General features: G+C 42.9%; 1 protein-coding gene across 1 annotated transcript in view; it reads left to right on the forward strand.

Moving 5' to 3' along the window:
- MSH2 (mutS homolog 2) overlaps positions 1-21,107 on the forward strand; it is a 199,693-nt gene that overhangs the window by 153,839 nt on the left and 24,747 nt on the right. Inside the window, exon 14 of the mRNA XM_040351583.1 lies at positions 10,003-10,250. Within this exon, the coding sequence (XP_040207517.1) occupies positions 10,003-10,250 (248 nt within the window). The remainder of the gene's footprint in view (positions 1-10,002; positions 10,251-21,107) is intronic.

Below are 21,107 nucleotides of genomic sequence, written 5' to 3' on the forward strand. Positions count from 1 at the left end.
TTACATCTTTATTGACGGGAACAACTACATCTGATAAGGTTTTTTGTGCCAAAACATGAGAGTGTGAGGCATAACTATCCGGTGAGTGTCCATTTGATGGGGGAGGAGTCACTGAGCACTGTCGGGTGTGGTGGAAGTTTTTGAAAAAATTTGAAGATCGCAGGATCCTTATACACATGAACTTTGCTTTGTTTGGCCACGTTCTAAATTATTTTTAAAGACTGTCTCTTGCACTTTCAGTGCGTTCACTTCACGTTTAAGTCAATCACGGGTGTTTATTATTACAGTCACAGTTTAGTGTTTATTTCTTAAACTGGATATATTTTGTTTATTATCACTGTATATCATTACATATGGGTTGTAGTAATGTATTTTATATAGTCAAATATGCACAGTTATTTGATAGCGCTGTTTTAATTTGTTGACACTCCTTAGAGAGTTTCATCATCTTACATTCTTTTTGTTCACTTATTATCTTCTAAACAGCAGCTAGGCATCATCCACTCCTCCATAGGCGCAACGGTGGGCGACTTTTTAGGGCGCATTCTATAGATCACCCATTGTTTATATTCAGTCCATAAACCACAAATATGTGTATTCTTGAAAATGACTTTCAACACCACCACGGACTTGTGACTCATGGCCATGAATAAGCACTGATTTTGTACGAAACGTCGGCTGTCCCCTGTTTCTGTTGCTGTGATCTGGTAATGCTTTTGCTGTTCATTTAATAAAAGACAACCTGTACGGTTTTTGGAGTGCGGCCATCCATCCTTCATTCAACCGTTATGCTTGCCTAGTGCACCGCCAGCACCCTTGGAATCCTGTACCAGTGCATGACCATATAGTAGACCCACCTGGAGCGGTGACTTTCTTTCTTCGAGACTCAATCATTGTCATGAATTGAATTATAGACCAAGAAGTAGATATAAAAACATCAAAATGTAAAAGCCGGCTGGATTGCGAATGCCTGTCCGCTTGGATTTACAACACGATGACGTCGGCACGCCACTCCCTACGTGTGTTTCGTTAAACTGTGACATCCTGGGGCACTTTATTTTTATTTTTACCTACGCGCTGTGTTTTTGTATTCACTTTGTTGGCCTGTATTTTGTATTCCTGCTAATACATTTGGAAAGCGGTGAGTTCCCCAGTATAATGGGCCAAGAGATTAAACCACAGGACCACATGGAGAGAAATCCACAACATACTGTTTTGTATGTTAATATTTCAAATTCAGCTGCTAATGTTTAGCTGACTGTTTTTGCCAACATATTATAGGCTTTAATAAGGACAAAAAGACAGTAGCCCCTACTGGCCCCTCTGTTTATTTTGTCCTGGCTACCAGAAAAGTAATTGGCCATAACATGTAATTGACCTTCATTGCACCTTATATTAAGAGCATCGGGTCTGGACATAGTCTTCTATAAAGATCATCAGGTCCCAGTATTGTTTAAACAACAAAGAAAAGCGTGAATACTACATCGGCATTATGAGATCTAAGGCACTGCTAGTCTCCGGAGATTTGGAGTGAGGTATGGTAATGTCACTACTGAGCTTCTTGCTGGAGAGCAATATGCACTGCAGGCATCTCGCTTCATTCATAATTTGCATCCATGCTTTATGAATCTCACCTAATTTTTGATATATGTCCCTACTAACTAATCAAACCCCAAGTTATCAGAGGGCAGCACTAACACGAGGAAGCAAAGCCCTGCCTCTACCAAGATGGCCACCTCCTTTATAGACTGAATGAAGTAAGAAATTTGCTTCACACCAACGTGATTGAAGTCCGTTTATTGAATATTCCATGCAAACAATGACGCACACCACAGTTGCAGAGGCCGGAACAGAGTTGGACTAGTTTTCGCACAGCTAGACTAATAATTGAAAGGAACAATAAATGTGGAGTTGGGCTTTTAAGCAGTTGCCTGGAATTTTACTGTAGGACATTAAATCTTTTATCATTTTTTTTTTTTTTTTTTTTTAAGGGGCTTCTGGGACACAGTAAAGTTCTCATATAAACTAGAAATCAATAGCATGATGCAGTTCACCATTGTGCATTGCTAGACGGACTATTCTGGTCTCCATACATTTTGTATAAATGAAGAAAGCTGTCATTGAGACTTGCATGAAGGGCAATAAATAGGTGCTCCTTGCCTCTCATATAAACAAGCCCGTAGTACAGCTATAATCAGTGCAGTGATGGCGTAAACATGGGCATTACTTGATGTAAAATTAAATATAGAATAGTAATACTGAGCATCTGATGGTGGCTTCAGGTGGGCGAGTGACGAATTCATCACTTATAGGTGGAAAGGCCTTTTAATGACTTGAGGAAAGGATTTGGAACATTCCATTCTGTTTTGTCTGTCATTACTGTGTGTACTTCCTATACTTCAAGTAGATTGCACCTACTGTTATTAAATAAAACCCATCTCATTATGAAATAACAGTAGCAGATGTTTTGCCTTATGTCCCGTAGTTTTTGTGATTTACCGATGACTAATGCATTAATACCAGTAGACAGGTAACATACAGAGGAAGACGTTCGCTAACAACCTGCCTCAGATTAAACAAAATACACTGATGATTTTTGTGCCATTTAAAGCAAAACTAAACCCTCCTAACCTTTACAGCCAAGGAAGCTGCCATCTTGGCCTCTGATTTCCAGTTTACATGTGATCAGTTATTGCACCAGAGATTTGATGGCTTGACCGTTCCATTGAGAGCACAAGCACATGTTGCTTATCATTGACAGCAGGCCTTGAATTAAACTGTTTTCGGAAACTATTATGCAAATTAACGACTTGCCAACCAGCCGCCACAGTTGTACGGCAGCAGGTTGGCACGGCTGCGCAAATCGCCGCCATACGTCTGCCGCTTTAAGAAGCTATAGAGGGTGCATGGTCGGTGGCAGTGATGTCCGGCCGCCTGCAATCGCTCCTCAGAGAGCCAGAACGTGGATATGTCCATTTATACAGACAGATCCCCATTCTGACAGGGGAGTACCGAGAGATCTGCTGTTCCTAGTGATCAGGAACAGCGATCTCTCTCCTCCAGTCCGTCCCATGCCCCCCACAGTTAAACACCTTCCTAGGAAATGCTTAACCCCTTGATCCCCCCTAGTGTTAACCTGTTCCCTGCCAGTGACATTTATACAGTAACTGGTGGCTATTTTTAGCTCTGATCGCTGTACAAGTGTCGATGGTCCCAAAAGGGCCCGATCTGTCCGCCGCAATGTTGCAGTCCTGCTAAAAATTGCAGATGGCCGCCAATAGTAAAAAGTTAATAATAAAAAATGCTGTAAATATATCCCTTATATCAATATACGCCTATTGCGATTTTTGCGAAAAATAAATAGAATACATATTGGCAAAAAGTAAAAAATATTGGCCTTTTCAAAATTGTGGCATTTTTTTGGTTACAGCGCAAAAAATAAAAACTGCAGAGGTGATCAAATACCACCAAAATAAAAGCTCTATTTGTGGGTAAAAAAAGGACATCAATTTTGTTTGGGTACAAAGTTGCCAAGGCCGTGCTATTGTTGATTAAAGCGATGTAGTGCCATTTCGCAAAAAATGGCCTGGTCGTTAAGGACCCCCCTTAAGTGGTTAAAATCTCCAGTTAAAAAAACTGCTTTGTCATGCAATGTATCTTCAGCAATAAAATAAACCTAAGTACAGTTAGAAAAAAAGAGTGTGCATGCACTTATCACTCCCACCTCAAAGCAGTGCTGTGACAAACCAATACCATAACCTCAATATTAAAGTGTATAATGTGTAAAGCCCATACAAGACTCCACAAATAGTGCAAATAAATGGCCACATCCACCAGCAATTGTCACAAGTTGCCAGTTGTGCACATTTTTTCTCCGCAGGAGCAAATTGGATCATACTTTATTATAATTTTTTTTTTTTTTTTTTTGCCTTCCCTTGGGTCAACTGTGGGTATAGGATGGTGTATGTGGAGGTTTTTATTTGTGTGCGTTTTGTTTTTCCTTTTTGGTTGGATTTTAGTCCTAATTGAAATAAAAATAAAAAATTTAGTATGTAACTGATTCCCCTTCAGGAAAAAACTCACCAAAACAATATGCCACTCGGTCATGACTAGCGCCTGTGTAATTATCCACCAATTCCTGGGAATTGCTTGCGTGACTTACTATGGATACCTGGGATGAATTCCTACTGGGTCACTCCTCCATCCGGCTCATAAACGACCAATCGCAAAAGCAAGAAAAATTAATCACCTCCAGTTGTACAGTAAAATTCTCAACGGCATTATTTTAAAAGCCGCTCACAAAAGTCAAGCTCATCTTAAATTCAAAATGGCATCAGGTAGTAGAGACCAAGATCCCCTGAGTCTCTCGCCACATCCGGAATGCTCGGTTAGCCCCGCCACATCATTTCCGGCTCCAACGTCGCTTCCGGTTGCCATGTAACCCTTATCCAGCTGCATTTTGTCCTGTCGACTTTGTCACTGTGATGACATTGATTAGACTTAATGTGTTGGGCCGTGGTTGTATGGCAACCAGACGGGAAGACAGAGCAGGAATTGAAAGTGATGCGGCGAGAGTAGCTGACCATTCTGGATGTGGTGAGATAGTTTATCATCTTCTCTACTACCTGATGCCACTTGAGTGGCTTTTTAACTAAATATAATAAAATAAACCTAGCTGCCTGTTTAGCAGTCATCTTTAGAATGCACTTTCCGGCACAATGTGTCAGGATGACTCCTGCTGCTAGCAATCTGTCCAATGAGAAGAGAGCGGCTGGAGCCACTGCGCTCATGTGCATTGCTGGATCGGGATTCTTTAGGGGGGAGGGGGAGCTGCACCATAGAATCCATTAAGGTGAAAAACCTTGAGGCTTTTTCAGCCACTTTAAGATGATATGGCAAAGGAGTGGATTAACTCAAAGTAAAATATCTTCCATTCACTATTTTCAGATCCAAGAAAGGCAAAATATGATTGCCTACCAAGGGACATTGCACCATCCTTCTGTGCATATACCAATTGCTGTTTTGAATTATACTTATGGAAGAGAGGGTGGAATGGGGGGGGGGGGTGACAGATTTTGATCATCTGCAGCTCTAACAATATAGGGGTTGATTAAAACTGCAAGGTAGACAGACAGAATAGTGTAACGATTCTGTTAAAATGAGTTAATACCTATTAAATTCCCTCATCTATATCACCTCCGGCATTCTAGTTTCTGTTCTCTCATTCACTTCCTGGTTTGCATCGTTTGTTCATGTAAGAACTACATTTCCCAGTATGCATTGCGGCACGCCCAGTAATTCACACCTCCTTGAAGTCTCTAATACGTAAAGGGCGTCCCTCCGCACAGATGTAGTTCCCAGGAGGGGGTGAGCACGTCACTGACCACCGCAGTAAAGCCTCCCATCACGGTGGTCAGTAAAAATCAGACAAGCAGGAAGTGAACAGAACAGAGAAGAAATAGAGCAACTTCTGAGCAAAAACGAACAATGAGGAAGTGAAAAGAGGAATGTCTGCAGGTAAAGGATGCCTATTATGAAAACATTTTTTTTCCTTTACAACCCCTTTAAAGACAAATGGACTGTGCACTGTGGTAAGAGCAATAACAGGGTGGTTGGGATTATAGCGGTGCCCAAAACAAAGAATACATGGATATAGTAAAATCAAAATTTTATTGACTGATTTGATCCTCTGCAGCTCCGACAATATAGGGGTTGATTGGAGCCTAAAGACAGACTGTGCACTTTGCAAATTCAGTTAGTCCAGACCTTGGTAAATGAGATGAAGCTTCACTTTGCAAAAAATACCCAATCACATGGAAGGAAGGTATATAAAAAAAAGTACAATTTTGCTTGCACATGATTGGATGATGGGGGATCAGCAGAGCTTTATCTCATTTGTTAAAGTGGAGGTTCACCCGAAAACTTAATTTTTAACATTAGATTGATGCTCATTTTGTCAAGGGGAACCTGGTAGTTTTTTTAAAATCGAAGCAGTACTTACCGTTTTAGAGAGCAATCTTCTCCGCCGCTTCCGGGTATGGGCTGCGGGACTGGGCGTTCCTATTTGATTGACAGGCTTCCGACAGTCGCATACATCGCGTCACGATTTTCCGAAAATAGCCGAACGTCGGTGTGCAGGCGCCGTATAGAGCCGCACCGACGTTCGGCTTCTTTCGGCTACTCGTGACGCGATGTATGCGACTGTCGGAAGCCTGTCAATCAAATAGGAATGCCCAGTCCCGAAGACCATACCCGGAAGCAGCGGAGAAGATTGCTCTCTAAAACAGTAAGTACTGCTTCGATTTTAAAAAAAACTACCCGATTCCCCTTGACAAAATGAGCATCAATCTAATGTTAAAAAAAAAAAATTTCGGGTGAACTCCCGCTTTAAGCTCTGGAGCAACTTCACTTGCAGCGTGCTGAGTCTTAATACATTTTAGTAAATCTACCCCCTAATTGTGCATGCAGTGCTGCTGGGTGGGACGTGCATTTAAACTGGACAGTTCAAGACCACAACATTTTGTATTCATGTTGTGGTTGAGTCACTCAAGAAAAAAAGCCTCTTAGAATGGGAGTCTCTGTAAATATTCATATTGCACAGAGGACATTGTCAGAACCGACGTCTAGCTACGAACAATAAGTACAGGTTATTGTAGCTGATGGACAGCTATATTTTCCATTTAAAATATCTCCTTCTATAAACCTGGTCGTCGTCCCCTCCCCCCTTAAACATCTCGGAGATGTGGAGTGTCCCCATCACAGATTTTCCAGGTTAAAGCTTTAACCTAATTAGAGAGTGGAAGGAGAATACTTGGTGCTGTCACAGGAGACACTCACTGCTGAAACAAAATGTTAAACATCTTTGAATAAGAGGAGATCTTACAGTGCAGTCACTCTGCCGACACCGCTGAGAATATATACAGCATTAGAATTTTATAATGATGTGTTTAGCTTTGCCACGTCTTACTTCCTCCTTGTCAGATCATGTCTGCAGCTTTCTGTCAATCAAATGTATAAATGCTGCCAAGAGATTCTCTTCAATTAGGACTAATGGCTGAAGAATACTGAACACACCCAACTCAGCCCCACTCCATTCTCTAGGTATCGCAGAGCCAAAGGGTCTAAAAATGGTAGCTAATCAAGGGTTGTGTGAGGCCAAGCAGCAAAGACCATTTCATTCGCTTTTCTACAGAAAGGAGAGAATGCACAAGGGCTCTACTGAACGTAATGCAAAAGTGGACACAACCTGCATAGGTCACTCAAATGTCATGTTGGTGGAATTACCCTTCCTCTATAGCAATGGTTCTCAATGCCTGTCCTCAGGACCCACTAACAGGGCAGGTTTGCAAGATAACTGAAATAGATCACAGGTAGTATAATTTGCTGCTCATTGATTGCAGTATTCTAGTCTGCATCTCCCCAAGGTAATTCCTAAAATCTGGCCTGTTGGTGGGTCCCAAGGACAGCAGTTGAGAACCACTGCTCTATAGTAAATGCTCTTCTTTCCCATTGCAGGTAAATTAATGGATTTCAACTAGAAGCAATGTGCCATCAATGAGTACTTGATGGAGGGAGGTGCAGGCTGTTTGACATCCACAGGAGGCTACAGAATGTTTATGCAGATCACACACTGACCAGAACAATATACACAGATGAACTTCCGACCCGGGCCATAGAAAAAAGACGGCCTCAAGGTGGCTCTACAAATCCGGGAGGCCTCCGGCTACTGGGGAGTGCGCACGCGTGCCCGGCGCGTCACCGAGATGCCGATGCGCGTGCCTGGTGGCCGCGATGTCCGCCAGGTACCCGCGATCAGCAGGGATGTGGATCTCTGTGTGTAAACACAGAGATCCATGTCCTCTGAGGGAGAGGAGACCGATGCTGTGTCCCTTGTACATAGGGACACAGATCCGTCACCTCCCCCCACAGTAAGAATCACTTCCAGGGTACACATTTAACCCCTTCCTCGCCCTCTAGTGCTAACCCCTTCCCCGCCAGTCACATTTATACAGTAATCAGTGCATATTTATAGCACTGTTCGCTGTATAAATGTGGTCCCAAAAATGTGTCAAAAGTATCCGATGTGTCCGCCATAATATCGCAGTCCTGACAAAAATCGCAGATCGCCGCCATTACTAGTAAAATAAAAATAATAAAAAAAATGTCAGATTTCTATCCCCCATTTTGTAGACCCTATAACTTTTGTGCAAACCAATCACTAAGCGATTATTGCGTTTCTTTTTTTTTTTACCAAAAATATGTAGAAGAATGCATACCGGCCTAAACTGAGAAACTTTTTTTTTTTTTATATATTTTATTATAGCAAAAGGTAAAAAATATTGCACAAAAAATAAAAAACGCAGAGGTGATAAAATACCACCAAAAGATAGCTCTATTTGTGGGGAAAAAAAGGACGTCAATTTTGTTTGGGAGGCACGTCGCACGACCGCGCAATTTTAATTTAAAGCGACACAGTGGCGAAAGCTGAAATTTCGCCTGAGCAGGAAGGGGGTTTATGTGCCCAGTAAGCAAGTGGTTAAAGAAGGGGAAACCAGCACTGAAGACAATCCACCATTAATGTTGGACAGCCTGCACCCCTCTATCAAGAACTCTATTATTTACCTGCAATGAAACAAAAGTTACTATGCAGGAAGAGTTACTGTGAAATTTAACCACATCCCGTCCCGCCTATAGCTAAATGATGGGCGAGCGATGGTATTGGTGTTCTGACCTGATTTCTAATGACATCCTTCGGGACATGCTGCTCGTGTGTGACCCCGGGGGTGCACGGCGGATCGGTGGTGCGATGTTTTGCTCGGACACACTGCATCTCCGATCACAGAAAATAGCCTATGAGGTTGGCTCTTTACCATGTGATCAGTTGTGTCCAATCACAGCTGATCACCATGTAATTAGAAAGTGCCAGTTATCGGCATGCCTCTACCCGTGTTGAATGCACATGAGGAGAGGAGAGACGATAAGCAGCTTTCCTAAAGGTGGATCTGCGCCGATTTTCCGTGCAGCCCCATCAGCGATGCCTGCTAGTGGCCACCAGTGATGCCCACCAGAGCCTATCAGTGCTGCATATTAGTACCACCTCATCAGCGCACATCATTAAATGAGGAAAATAATTATTTACAAAATTTATAATGGAAACAAATGTAATTTATTTTTAATTTTTTTACATTTTCAGTGTTTAATTTTTTAAACAAAAAATAAACTCAGTGGTGATTAAATAACACCAAAAGAAAGTGTCTCAAACCCAAGAAAAAAATGTCACACATTGCATGTTACCATTGCTTGGTGGCTATATATGAGTTTCTTCTTTCAGGCCTTTTTTTTTTTCTCCTCCATTGTTTCTCACTTGGTGATCTGACTAATGCAATTTCTGCCCTTGGGTGGCAAGTCATTGTACTGTATGCTTGCATAAGCAGATTTAACACCCCAAGATAGGAAGTTTTCATTAGTCATGAACCTTGTTTTGCTAAAGCTGGCTGCAGCCATTTTAACTGTGGGCAGCTGAAGCTGCTGCCTGTTCACTTCCTGGATTTACAGACACACAGAGGCACACTTCCATCCCTGCAGCTTTCATTGGCCCTCTTAGGACTCATCCCCCCTCTCTTCCTGGCAAATTCTCATAAGAGTGAGAGAGAGCTGTGCAGGATGTCATAAGCCTAGGCTAATGACCAGGCAAGAAACAGGAAGTGGGCTGTATAAGGGATTTACTAACGGAAAAAAGGTTTTACTATCCAAAGTAAAAAAAAAAAAGCGCAGAAGATTTAATAGATGAAAAAAATCTTTGTTTTATATACAAGTATTGAAACCTCCTGTGTGTAGTATGAGAAAGCTGACCTGTTCTTGCACAAAATTAACAAAAAAAAATCAAGGTCACCTCTCTAAAACACAAAAGAAAAATAGGATATATTTAGGATCCCCATGTTCTTATTAGTCTTCTTTCTGTACAGAGAAGCTGAATGCCGTCTTTATAATTTTATCTTGCAGATCAGCAACCGAGAACTCTCTGATCATCATTGACGAGCTGGGCAGAGGCACCTCCACCTATGACGGTTTTGGCCTGGCCTGGGCAATCTCTGAGTACATCTCTACTAAAATCCAGGCCTTTTGTTTGTTTGCCACTCACTTCCATGAACTAACCGCTCTGGCTGATCAGGTGCCAAGTGTGAACAATTTACATGTCACAGCGCTTACAACAGATGAGACGCTGACCATGCTCTACCGAGTCAAGAAAGGTGAGAAAGAAATCTATGAATCCCATAGAGTGTGCCGTAGACTGTTATGGAAATATTTATACTACACTTAAATAATTAAAATAAGCGATTAAAACCTTTTTGGCTTTATAAAAATTAAATCAAAGAATAGCGGTGCGACAAAGAGAAAAGGATTACATTTATTGATACAGAGAAGAAACTTGTATTACTCCAATATTCGTGACTATAACATAACAGATACCACCTTTAAAACCAAGATAATACCCATGTTACACAATAATACACATAGGAATATTGCTTCAATGGACACATCAGTATATCAAGACAAGTTGTAGGAAAGGAAAAATGACAGAGATGAAGAAATTATTAGAAAATGATTAGAAATGACCAAATATCCCTAGGTGATAGTGTTACAGGTATAGTGTTGCCAGATTACAAGGATAACTAAGGCCTAACTCAGATATGGTTACAATGGACATCCACAGACTCCGAGTATACTCTTAGGCAAAATCTTAAGATAGAAGGGGGAGAAAGAGAGGGGGAGGGAATACATTACGTCACCATGTCTAGTTCAGGTCAGGTCATCATCTCCAGGGAAAAGGGCTGAGCTATGGGCTGCATTCTGATATATATATATATATATATATATATATATATATATACCTTTGTAAAAAACCCACCCCTCCTCAACCCCCCTTAGGAATTCAAAGGATGGCTGGGTTTGCCTAGTCCCTCACATAAGCCAGGACACAGTTCTTCCAGTCCCTTTGTCACTTCCTACCTCCTTTTGAACGAACATCCATATGCCAACAAATGGTCAGATAAGAACCTTTTGTCAGATGAAATTCCACAGCTGGGTATGCTGTTAATTCTAAACATGTTCTGACACTATAGAGTCATTGAAAGATAAATTTAAGTCCCATTTAATAATAAAGTCTTGTAAAAAAAAACATGCACATCTTCTTGTTATAAGTATGGATTTGAAAAATCTCCACCACAGTTCCCCCCTGAAGTTCATCCTTGAACTTATGTCCTCCCTCAATGATTTTGTACCCACCCACAACAGCCCAGAATCCCCAACCCTTCCCCACCACCACAGCGGCCTCCTCTTCCTTTCTTGAACATGCTGGAACCCATCATGGTAGATTTGAGACAGTTCTGGTGCCTTTGCGACTTCACATCCGACCCACGAGAGTCTGTACTGCAATGTTTCATCGCCCCTTTGCTTTGGAAGAGCGGAATTCCAACATTGATGGTGGGATCCAGGCATATCTATTCCTGTAACCTGGGAATATGATGTAATGCTTGTAACGATTGGATGGGACCGCGAGTCAGCACTTTTCAGGATGGTGAAGTAAAGTTCAGGAGAGTCTTATTTGTGGCACATTTGTCTCAAGGAATGACTTTATCGTTTCTTCTTCAGGTGGTGGTTGGGTGGGCCTCCGGACAGTCGTGCATGAATATAAACAAAAAAAAGCGCCAGTGTACAGTTATTGGAGGAATGTCAGACAGGAGCAGTGGGGTGGCTTTTATGACTATAAAGCTTTAGGTAGATTAGGGGAGGTAGAATTACTTTAAGACATAAAAAAACCTGGATGTCCAGGTAGAGGTCGACCGATATATCGGTCGGCCGGTATTTGGCTGTTTTTGTGAAATCGGCATCGGCCAATTATTGTGAAAAAATAGGCCGATTTGCGGCTACAACCGTATCCGGGCCCGCATGGCCACCTGCCCTGCAGTACTGACCAGTGCTCCCGCATTCATGTATCCTCCACCCGCACGGCCACTAAAGGGACGGAGAGATTTCACTGGCATCGCATTGCCCGCCCCGCCCCCTCCCTTGGCGTGCTGTATTAGGGAGAAACAATCATTGGCTTATTACAACTGCCGCCTGACTTAGTAACTCCCCCCAGCAGGAGATCGTGGCCAGCAATAGCTCTGTCTTCCTTCCCTGCTGAGGCGGAGCCTGCTGACTGCTTGTATTACACTAAGTTGGAATCAATGATTGGCTGGTCAGCTCATCAGCATGCACCTAGCCTATCGGGTGCATGCAGATAGATTATGATACCAGCATGTATGGAGGGTAAGTTGCCAAAATTGTGTGCTACTGTGCCCCCCTGCAGAATTTATTTAATGTCTTTTTAAAGTGAAACCTGGCTGAGTCTGGCATTGAGAAAATGGATGAGGATGACTCTGGGTGTACATCGGTTACATTGTGGAGATCTCTTCACAATGTTACACTCATCCTCGTTCATTTTCGCACTGCAAATCAATTATCTTCGTTACCACAACGCAGCACCACCCATCCCTCTCCACACCTAGCACCACCCATCCCTCTCCACACCTAGCACCACCCATCCCTCTCCACGCCTAGCACCACCCATCGATCCCTCTCCACAAAGCAGAACCACCCATCCCTCTCCCAACGCAGCACCGCCCATTTCTTTCCACAACGCACCACCCATTTCTTTCCACGCCTAGCGCCACCCATCCCTCCACCATGCCTAGCACCACCCATCGATCCCTCTCCACAATGCACCACCACCCATCTCTCTCCACAACGCACCACCACCCACTCCTAGCAAAAAATAAAACTATCGGCCGCAAAAATCGGCATTATATATCTGCCGCCCTGATTTCTAAATATCGGCCATAGAAAAACCCATATCGGTCGACCTCTATGTCCAGGGATACTTTGGTTTCACTGGGTGTACAATATGGCACTGGCGGGCAGGAATGCTCACGCGTCTTAAAAAAAACAAAATGATATGACTGATGTCCTAGTTGCATTATCCTGAGAAGATGGATGATAGAAACCAAAATAAAGATTTAGAGCAGGGGTCCTCAAACATGCGGCCTGCGGAGGACTTTTAACCGTCCCACCGACCCTGCCAGGCACCGCCGGTTACAACGCCAGTGTTCTGTCGATCACACGAGCTGGTCTAGGAGGAGGAGGGCGGGACATTTATCACAGTGCGCCAGAACTGTTACCAACACGGAGCTTTGTGACACAGCGGTACTGTGACAGCAGTTTGGCACAGTAAGGAGAAAGGCTGTGAGGGGCTTACGATGGTGAGGGGGGGGGGGGGCTTGCGATGGTGAGGGGGGCTGATGATGAAATGGTGATGATGATGGTGGGGGGGGGCTTGCCAAAAAACTTTTAGAATTTGGTCAAACCCGACTGTACTTATTTTTCCCCAAACCAAAGAATAATAATAAAAAAATAATATATAACTTTTCTCACCTGAATGAAATGAGAAAAAAAATAATGAAAAAATAACTTAAAAAAAAAAAAACTTTAAAAGTAAAATAATTATAACCATAACACTACCGGGAGAGAAAAAATAAATTAAAATAAAACTGACAAATAAAATTAAGAAAAATGAACACACACACATATATATACCAAAAAATTGAACATGATAAAAAATTTAAACTAGGAGTATTAAAAACCGTACATTTGTACTGGTCTGGATTGGAACAGGCTTCTTCAGAAATTTGTTTCTGAGTTAGTGGCTTTTCTGTTCCTTGAGAGAAGATACCTTGTTGAGGTGCACATTCTCATAGTTTTGGCGTTCATTCTCCTGATAGTAATGCACATTATTACTTGCATCAGGGAGAGCAATAAAGCTACACAGATTAGGACAACAGGGTGGAGCAAAATGTTTAGGAAAGCTGTAGCGTTAGGACTATACCCAAATAACCTTTCCCACCAGGAAATCTTAGCGTCTACGTCTAAAGCGTGGGATACTTGGATCAACTTATTTTGATCATGGGTGAGTCGTATGGTGGCTTGTTTCTCTGCATCTCTTAGCACATTTAATATTTCATCCTGTTGACCAAAATCTACCAGCCAAGCCTTTAACTCAGCCCCAAATCCCAGAGGAAGTTTCTGTAGATGTATGGGGGTGTCAGGTTTGACATCAAGCCTTTTCTCTGGGGTAGCAGGGATACGTCCTTGTGTCTCAGCTATATCTATTCCCACGACTGGGGAAGATGTACAGTAAACTCCCTGAGGTAATTTCCCCCCGCTGAGTACTGTTCAACCCGTAGGCAGAATAAAGGGCATCATTGGACATTTGATACCAGCACCAATACCCTTGCCCCAAGTATTTTACATAAGGTTGGGACAATTCCTCTGCATCCATGAGACACGACTCTTCCTTGTGCCAGCATAACATAACACCACCCCTTCCTTTCTCCAGCACCCATCAGTATCAATCATTTGAGGTTGTTCAGACTCATAAACCATCATATCATGATGGACTCGGGGGTGTAACACGGTAGTGCCTGATAGGATAGTACCAGAATTGACCGTGATATATGCACAAAGTTCCGTCCCTGCCCTTAGGGATGAGAATAGAACGAGTTGGATTTCCTAACCCTTCCAATGTGTTCCTGATTATCTCCAGCTCTATAGTGATTACGGTCTCCAAAGACAGTCACCATTGAGCCTCTCTTTTTCCTAAGTATGGGAAATAGTCTGGATACCCAGATTGAAAACCACCTGCCACCAGGTACACCCGATCCCTCATAGAGGCTGCACACTTTCTCCCTCCTCTATCAATGCGGCAATCAGACTGTTATCCTTCACCCCCACTGAACAAACTGCCTTCACTTATTTGACAGGACTCGCATGAAAGACAGGAGTCTAGTGGAAATGTTCGATGGCTATTCACCAGAAAAACACAATAGACAAGTATTTAACTTAAATGTAATCGCCATTTATTCATCATAAAAAAAAAGCAACGTGAAGGGCAACAATTGCCCAATCAGCCAAATATATGCCGACTTTGGACACCAAAGGCACATTCCACCATGATCAATAACATCGGGAGTCCCTCTAATTTGGGCCCCAATGTGCTCCCCAAATCCCAGAAATCAGAAGCAGCAGCAGATGTCGTCATGCATGACCCCAAGCTGTGGTACTACAACAACCTCAGTTTTATGCCAAATCAGCTTGAAGCCAGGGAATCACTTTCTGGTCTTCCTTGCAGCCTTCCTTCCAGGCTTCCCTGCATCGCTCCTTCCACGCCCCTTCCACAGCCCCTTGCAGGTGGGAAAAATGTGGCAGCAGGAGGAGGAGACTGGGCCGGGTCACCGAATGGTGTGGTGTCAGCAGGCCCCTTCTTCCCCTCTGTATCACATCAACAATCATGTCCGGGGCCAGGCCCCGTTGTTGCTGGTCCATTTGCTGGAGTTCACTTGCTATATATGAGGCAAAGCTCTCAGCAGGATTAAGGGGGGCCCTTATGATGGAAGCTGCCTCCCTAATGACCTGCAGTGACTCCACCTCCAGCTGGGTCATGCGCCTGTTTTTTCTGGGTGGGGGTGCATCTGAAGGGGAGGCACCTATGATACAGTGCTGGGCCTGGGCACCTGCTGACTGCCACTCGGCCCAGCCTCCTCCTGGCTGACACATTCTGGAGCCTCATCCTCCTCCTGGCTGTTCTCTTCCTGTGTAGAAAAAAGGGACATGGTTTTATTTTCGGCTTCATCAATCACACACATATTCAAGCTCTTGATTTTTTTTTTTTTTCTGCAAAATTGAACAGACTCATTCTGACCCCTGCAGTTTGCATCCATGACGCAATTATTTCTGCCCACGACTTTTGTTTCCAAGCTTTTATTTTGGTTCAAAAATCATCTCGTTAAACCAACAGTAGTTTGCAGCCAAGAAATATGTTGTAAACTACTATACCTGACTGAAGATCAGCAGATTTGGCTCCTCAATCTCAGCCAGCTCCACGGCACACTCTTCAGGGTTGGGGGGAACATTGGAAGAAACACTGGAAGGAAAGGTGGAAGGAAGACTGGATAGTGATTCCCGGGCCTCGACCCAATCCTTCAAAAAACTGAGGCGTTTATAGTACCACAGCTTGGGCTCACGTACTTCACCTGCTGCTGCTCCTGACCTCTGAGCAATCACAGATTATATTCAAACGCTTCCTGTAAGCATTCCTGATGTTATTTATTTTGGTGCTGATCATGGTAGAAGTGACCTCTTGGGTCCGCATATAAGTGGCGAATTGGGAAATTGTTGCCCTTCGGATGTTTTTATTGGGATAATTTGGGTTTCTGCTGTCCCGTAGGCACTCGAGCTCCCTATATTTGTCTATGAATCTCATCAAGTTGTCTGCTATGTTTAATTTGTCCATCTTTTAAATATATTTCTAGAAGAGAAAACCAAAAACAGATGAACACTAGGCTCAGCTTTTACATTGACAGAATCTTATTGGCACAATCTTTTGACCTTTAAACAGTGTCTACTGCTGCCACTAAAATGCTGCCCAGCTCTGCCCCATTGTTGTGTAATGATGAATTAACTGCAGACCCTGTGTTTACATTTAAATAAATAAGTGCCATAAAAATATGCAAAAGTAATGAAAGCATTCATCAAGGCACCATTCATGTGTAGAAATCATGTCCCTCCGCATTGATGAGATGATACACTGCTTAATTACCTCTGTTCAACAATCACAATCATTGCCTGATCTGATACACAGTAAAATAAAGATGTTTTTCAGTCTCACATATATATTTATATTGGAGATGTCTCCGAGCAGATGAGAGCAAAATTGCATGTGGGCCCCAAGATTAAATTGCTCAAGGGTCCAATCAACATATACACCCCCATCCCATGACTCAAGTCTATAAAGGCCTCTGCTGGCCCCATTTTCAGTTGTACCTTGGTTTCTGACGGTCACTTCCGCTCGTCCAGACTCTGCGTAACCAACGTAGTCACGTCGTTCTTATATACCCCGCACATGCATGAAAGTTTGCCCGCCCATGACGGACCTTTTCCTCTATTCCACGCCCCTAATCAGTGTGAAATGACAATATGGCGGTGGCACAGGTGCGTGGTATCCCCCGCCCCAACGGGGAAAGCCCGGAGGCGGGAACGTCACGATCCAGGCCCAGACGCTACAAAGCGACAAATATGTCACTTGAAGAGATGGTGGAGGTACTGCGGAGAAAGGATTATGATGGCGATCTTGGACCATACCACACCCCTAATCGGAGGAAGGCCCAAATAATGGACAAAGTGGCGAGGAGACTTTATGAGAATTTTGGGGTCAGGAGGTCCAAGGAGCAGCTCCGTAAAAGGTGGTCTGACTTGAAATTGCGGGAGCCAGAGCAATATAGGAAGATCAAGAAAATTATTGACAAAAGTAGGTATTTTTCATGTGTTGCAATTATCATTTTTTTTTTTTACATGTTTTTTTTCCATGTGCTTGTTTGGCCTGGTTGTATTTTTGAACATGGCTACTTTCAGGTTATAAGTTGACAAAGTGTCGTATTTTATGTTCGTTGTAATCATCGTTCCGCCAAAATCCGATGTTTTCCACAGATCCTGGAAAACCACACGTGGTCATGCCTATTTGGCGTAAAACAACGTTTATAAACATTGTTGGCAAGATGCGTTTGTTCAACCTTACTAGAATGTGACAAGCAAACCAGATTCATTCACACAGTGATAAGCAGCTGTTTACACATCTGGACTCATGAGCACCTGTGTGTCCCCCATAACTAACATTTTTATTAGGGTCTTCCACAAATGATACTTTTGGGGTGCCTCCATGTGTGTCACTTTGCCAAAAAGCGTCAGTATTCCAGCTTGGGGTAACTCAGAAAAACAAAAGTGATGTTTTTAAGAATGATCCCAAACAGACAATTGTACCCCACTTCCAAGCAATGTTTACTTTTTCTGCCCTCCAATATCTGTGTGCTGAGTATACCTTTTGTTTCATTTTATTAGGGGAAAGAAAAGGACACCATTCGGAGGAGACAAGGAGGCACAGACAGGAAAAACCCCACCAACCTCAGCATGTGGAGGAGGTGCATGTGGAAGAAGGAGGTGTGGAGATTATCAGCACAACAGGTCAGTGTCTGTCACCCCAGCTTTACAGGGATAAAGAGATGTAGGTAGGCCTGCACATTTCTAATAAACCCTTTTGTGTTTTTTTTAGGGGATGAACATGGTGGTATCACAGCATCTGCTAGTACACATTTCTCCAGTGCTAGTGCCCAAATCGTGATCCAAGAAATAATGGAATGCAGTTCTGAAATGGACATTATGAGGAATAGGATGAATATCATTGAGCAAAAATTTAAGAACATCCTTGACATGATGGGCCGTATAGTAGATTAAACCCCTCCCCCCCAAACATTTTTCTATGTTATGTTTTGCACACCAATTTGCATTGGATAATCCACAAGCCAAAATTTGAAGATGCACACAGTGTGCCAACATGTGCTATCTGCCATCACAGGATATCGATTGATTGTGCTTTTTGGGTGCAACCCCTTCCTCGCTACTCAAGTAGGATACAGGAAGGGTTTGCACCCCCAAAACACATCTATTGATCACCCATGATGGCAGATCATGTTGACATTTGGCATGGGATCAGGGTAAAAATCCCCAATTTTGCCACTCAAAATGTGTGCATGTTCAAATTTTGGCTTTTTCCGGGGTGACATTACCCCATCACATGTGTTTCTAATAAGGTTGAACTTTGTAAGTTCCATTGTTTGTAGATATTTGCTTGTATGAAAAAAACCTGGTTTTCGTACAAAAAAATAAATAAAAAAAATCTTTTTTTACCTGACAAACGCACAAGTTGTGCACAGAAAAAAAAAATATGGGATACCTGAAAGTTATAAAAACGCACAAGTTGTGCACAGAATAAAACCCCAAACCAAAAAAACATTTGTGTGGCTTCTTTTTTCTATACTCGATACCAGTTTGGACATTTGAAAAAGTGAGTGATTACTGTGACAATTGTGGTTATTTACTAAAACGGAGAAATACATTTGGCACCACAAGTGCACTAGTTGGAGAACCAGGGAGACGGATAAAAGAAACTCAAGCAAGAATGACAAACTGTATCATTCCAATGGTCAAATTATTTATTTATTTCTTTTTCGGGCCGAATTAGAAAGAAATATGGTCTGGCATAGCAATGACCCCACGAAGTACTCAACATATTTGTCGCGTGCCTCACAAGCTGATTGGTGGGCCAAGCCAGTTCGACCAGTGTCCAGGCCAACAAAGGTATCTGAGGGTAGTCCTGCCTCAGGCCCAATGTTGGTTAGGTATGTCTGTGAGTGCCTGCGTAAAAAATTGTGCAAAATGCAACAGGCAAAAACAATAGTGTTCAGTTTATATAACCCATGTGTATGGCTTTCAGGAACAGGTGGAACCGGCTGGCCAGAATCCCGAAGGCATTATTGACTACCCTCCAGGCTCTGGCGAGCCGAAAATTCTCTCCTGGGTTAGGGCTCTCTGGGGAAATGGCCGCATGAGGTGAGGTCCAAGCCCGAAAGCTTCATCCGCTAGAAAAACAAACGGGAATCCATCCAAATTTTCTTCATCCCGTGGCAGTGCAAGACCACCAGTCTGTAGACGCTTGGCAAACTCCGTCTGCGCGAACACTCCCCCATCAGACAGCCGGCCATTCTTCCCCACGTCCACATACAAAAATTCGTACTGTGCCGACACTACCGCCATCAACACGATACTATGAAAACCTTTGTAGTTTAAATAGTACGACCCCGAACGGGGTGGCGGCACTATGCGGACGTGTTTCCCGTCTATTGCCCCTCCACAGTTCAGGAAGTCCCGCCGCTGGGCAAATTGGGAAGTCACAGTCCGCCATTCCTGTGGCGTGGAGGGAAACTGTGGGGTAAAACAAAAAAAAAAGTACTTTGGCACATAAACATTGCAATCACAATCCAAACGACATTCTTGTCCAACATCAGTATAACATTTATTATTGGAGTGAGTATTTCATGGCAAAAATAAAAGGCCCACTTATCAGACTCCTCACCCCTCTGATGAGCCATTAAACCTTTTTGGGGGGAGGGGGTTCTAGCTGAATGTAGGCCCACAAAAAAAAGCAAGCTGTAGCACTCTGCCTAAATAGAATGATAAAAATTACATTGTAACACATCTTGGGGGGGGGGGGGGGACAGAACTACAATGGAGCAGACAAAAATCAGGTTGGAAACAGACTAGGCTAGGTGTGTTTGGGCCTAGGATAGCATGCTGGACAGGTTAGTGAAGGGAAAGATGCATTTAGGCCAAAAAAGGACCATTCAAAGCTTACAACATGCATGGGGACAAAGGGGACATTCACAGCATATTACAATCATGGTAATTAGGGAATAATGCAAGAAATAAAAGACGATTTATAAGGAATCCTCTCAGTAAAGAAAGAAAAGCATAACAGGAAAGTACCATCATGCTATCATAATTTGAATAGAGGTAAGATTTATCTGGGACCCCAGAGACCCAGAAAAACCAAGGGAAATGGGCAAGGGCTATTGGACTATGTCGGTACTTGGGTAAATCAGTTATCAATAGAGTATGATAGAGGTAAAAAAGTTCAATTTATTAAAACATAAACCTAACATAAATAACTTGGGAAAGACACAGTGTTTTAAAATTACAGAGATGGTAGTGTAGAACAATTGACTATACGACCAGCCAACACCTAAGATGGTATAACGGGCCCTAGTTTGCGGGCAACGATCAGGCGGAGGAGGTCATTAGATCAGGCTCTCAACTAGTTTTGCTACTCAAAGGTAGCTACTTTTTTACCTCCATCATACTCTATTGATAACTGATTTACCTAAGTACCGACATAGTCCAATAGCCCTTGCCCATTTCCCTTGGTTCTTCTGGGTCTCTGGGGTCCCAGATAAATCTTACCTCTATTCAAAGAAATAAAAGACATTAGCATACATTAAAGACATAGATTGTGATGTTAAGGAGGAAACTTACCTTAATATACTCCTCCTGCATCACTTGTATGATGGCAGAACACGTCTCCGGTAAGGATGAGCTCTGGCGTGTTCGCAAAGAACACGTGCAGA

The sequence above is a fragment of the Rana temporaria genome, chromosome 4, assembly GCF_905171775.1.
Source record: "Rana temporaria chromosome 4, aRanTem1.1, whole genome shotgun sequence".
NCBI classification, from domain to species: domain Eukaryota; kingdom Metazoa; phylum Chordata; class Amphibia; order Anura; family Ranidae; genus Rana; species Rana temporaria.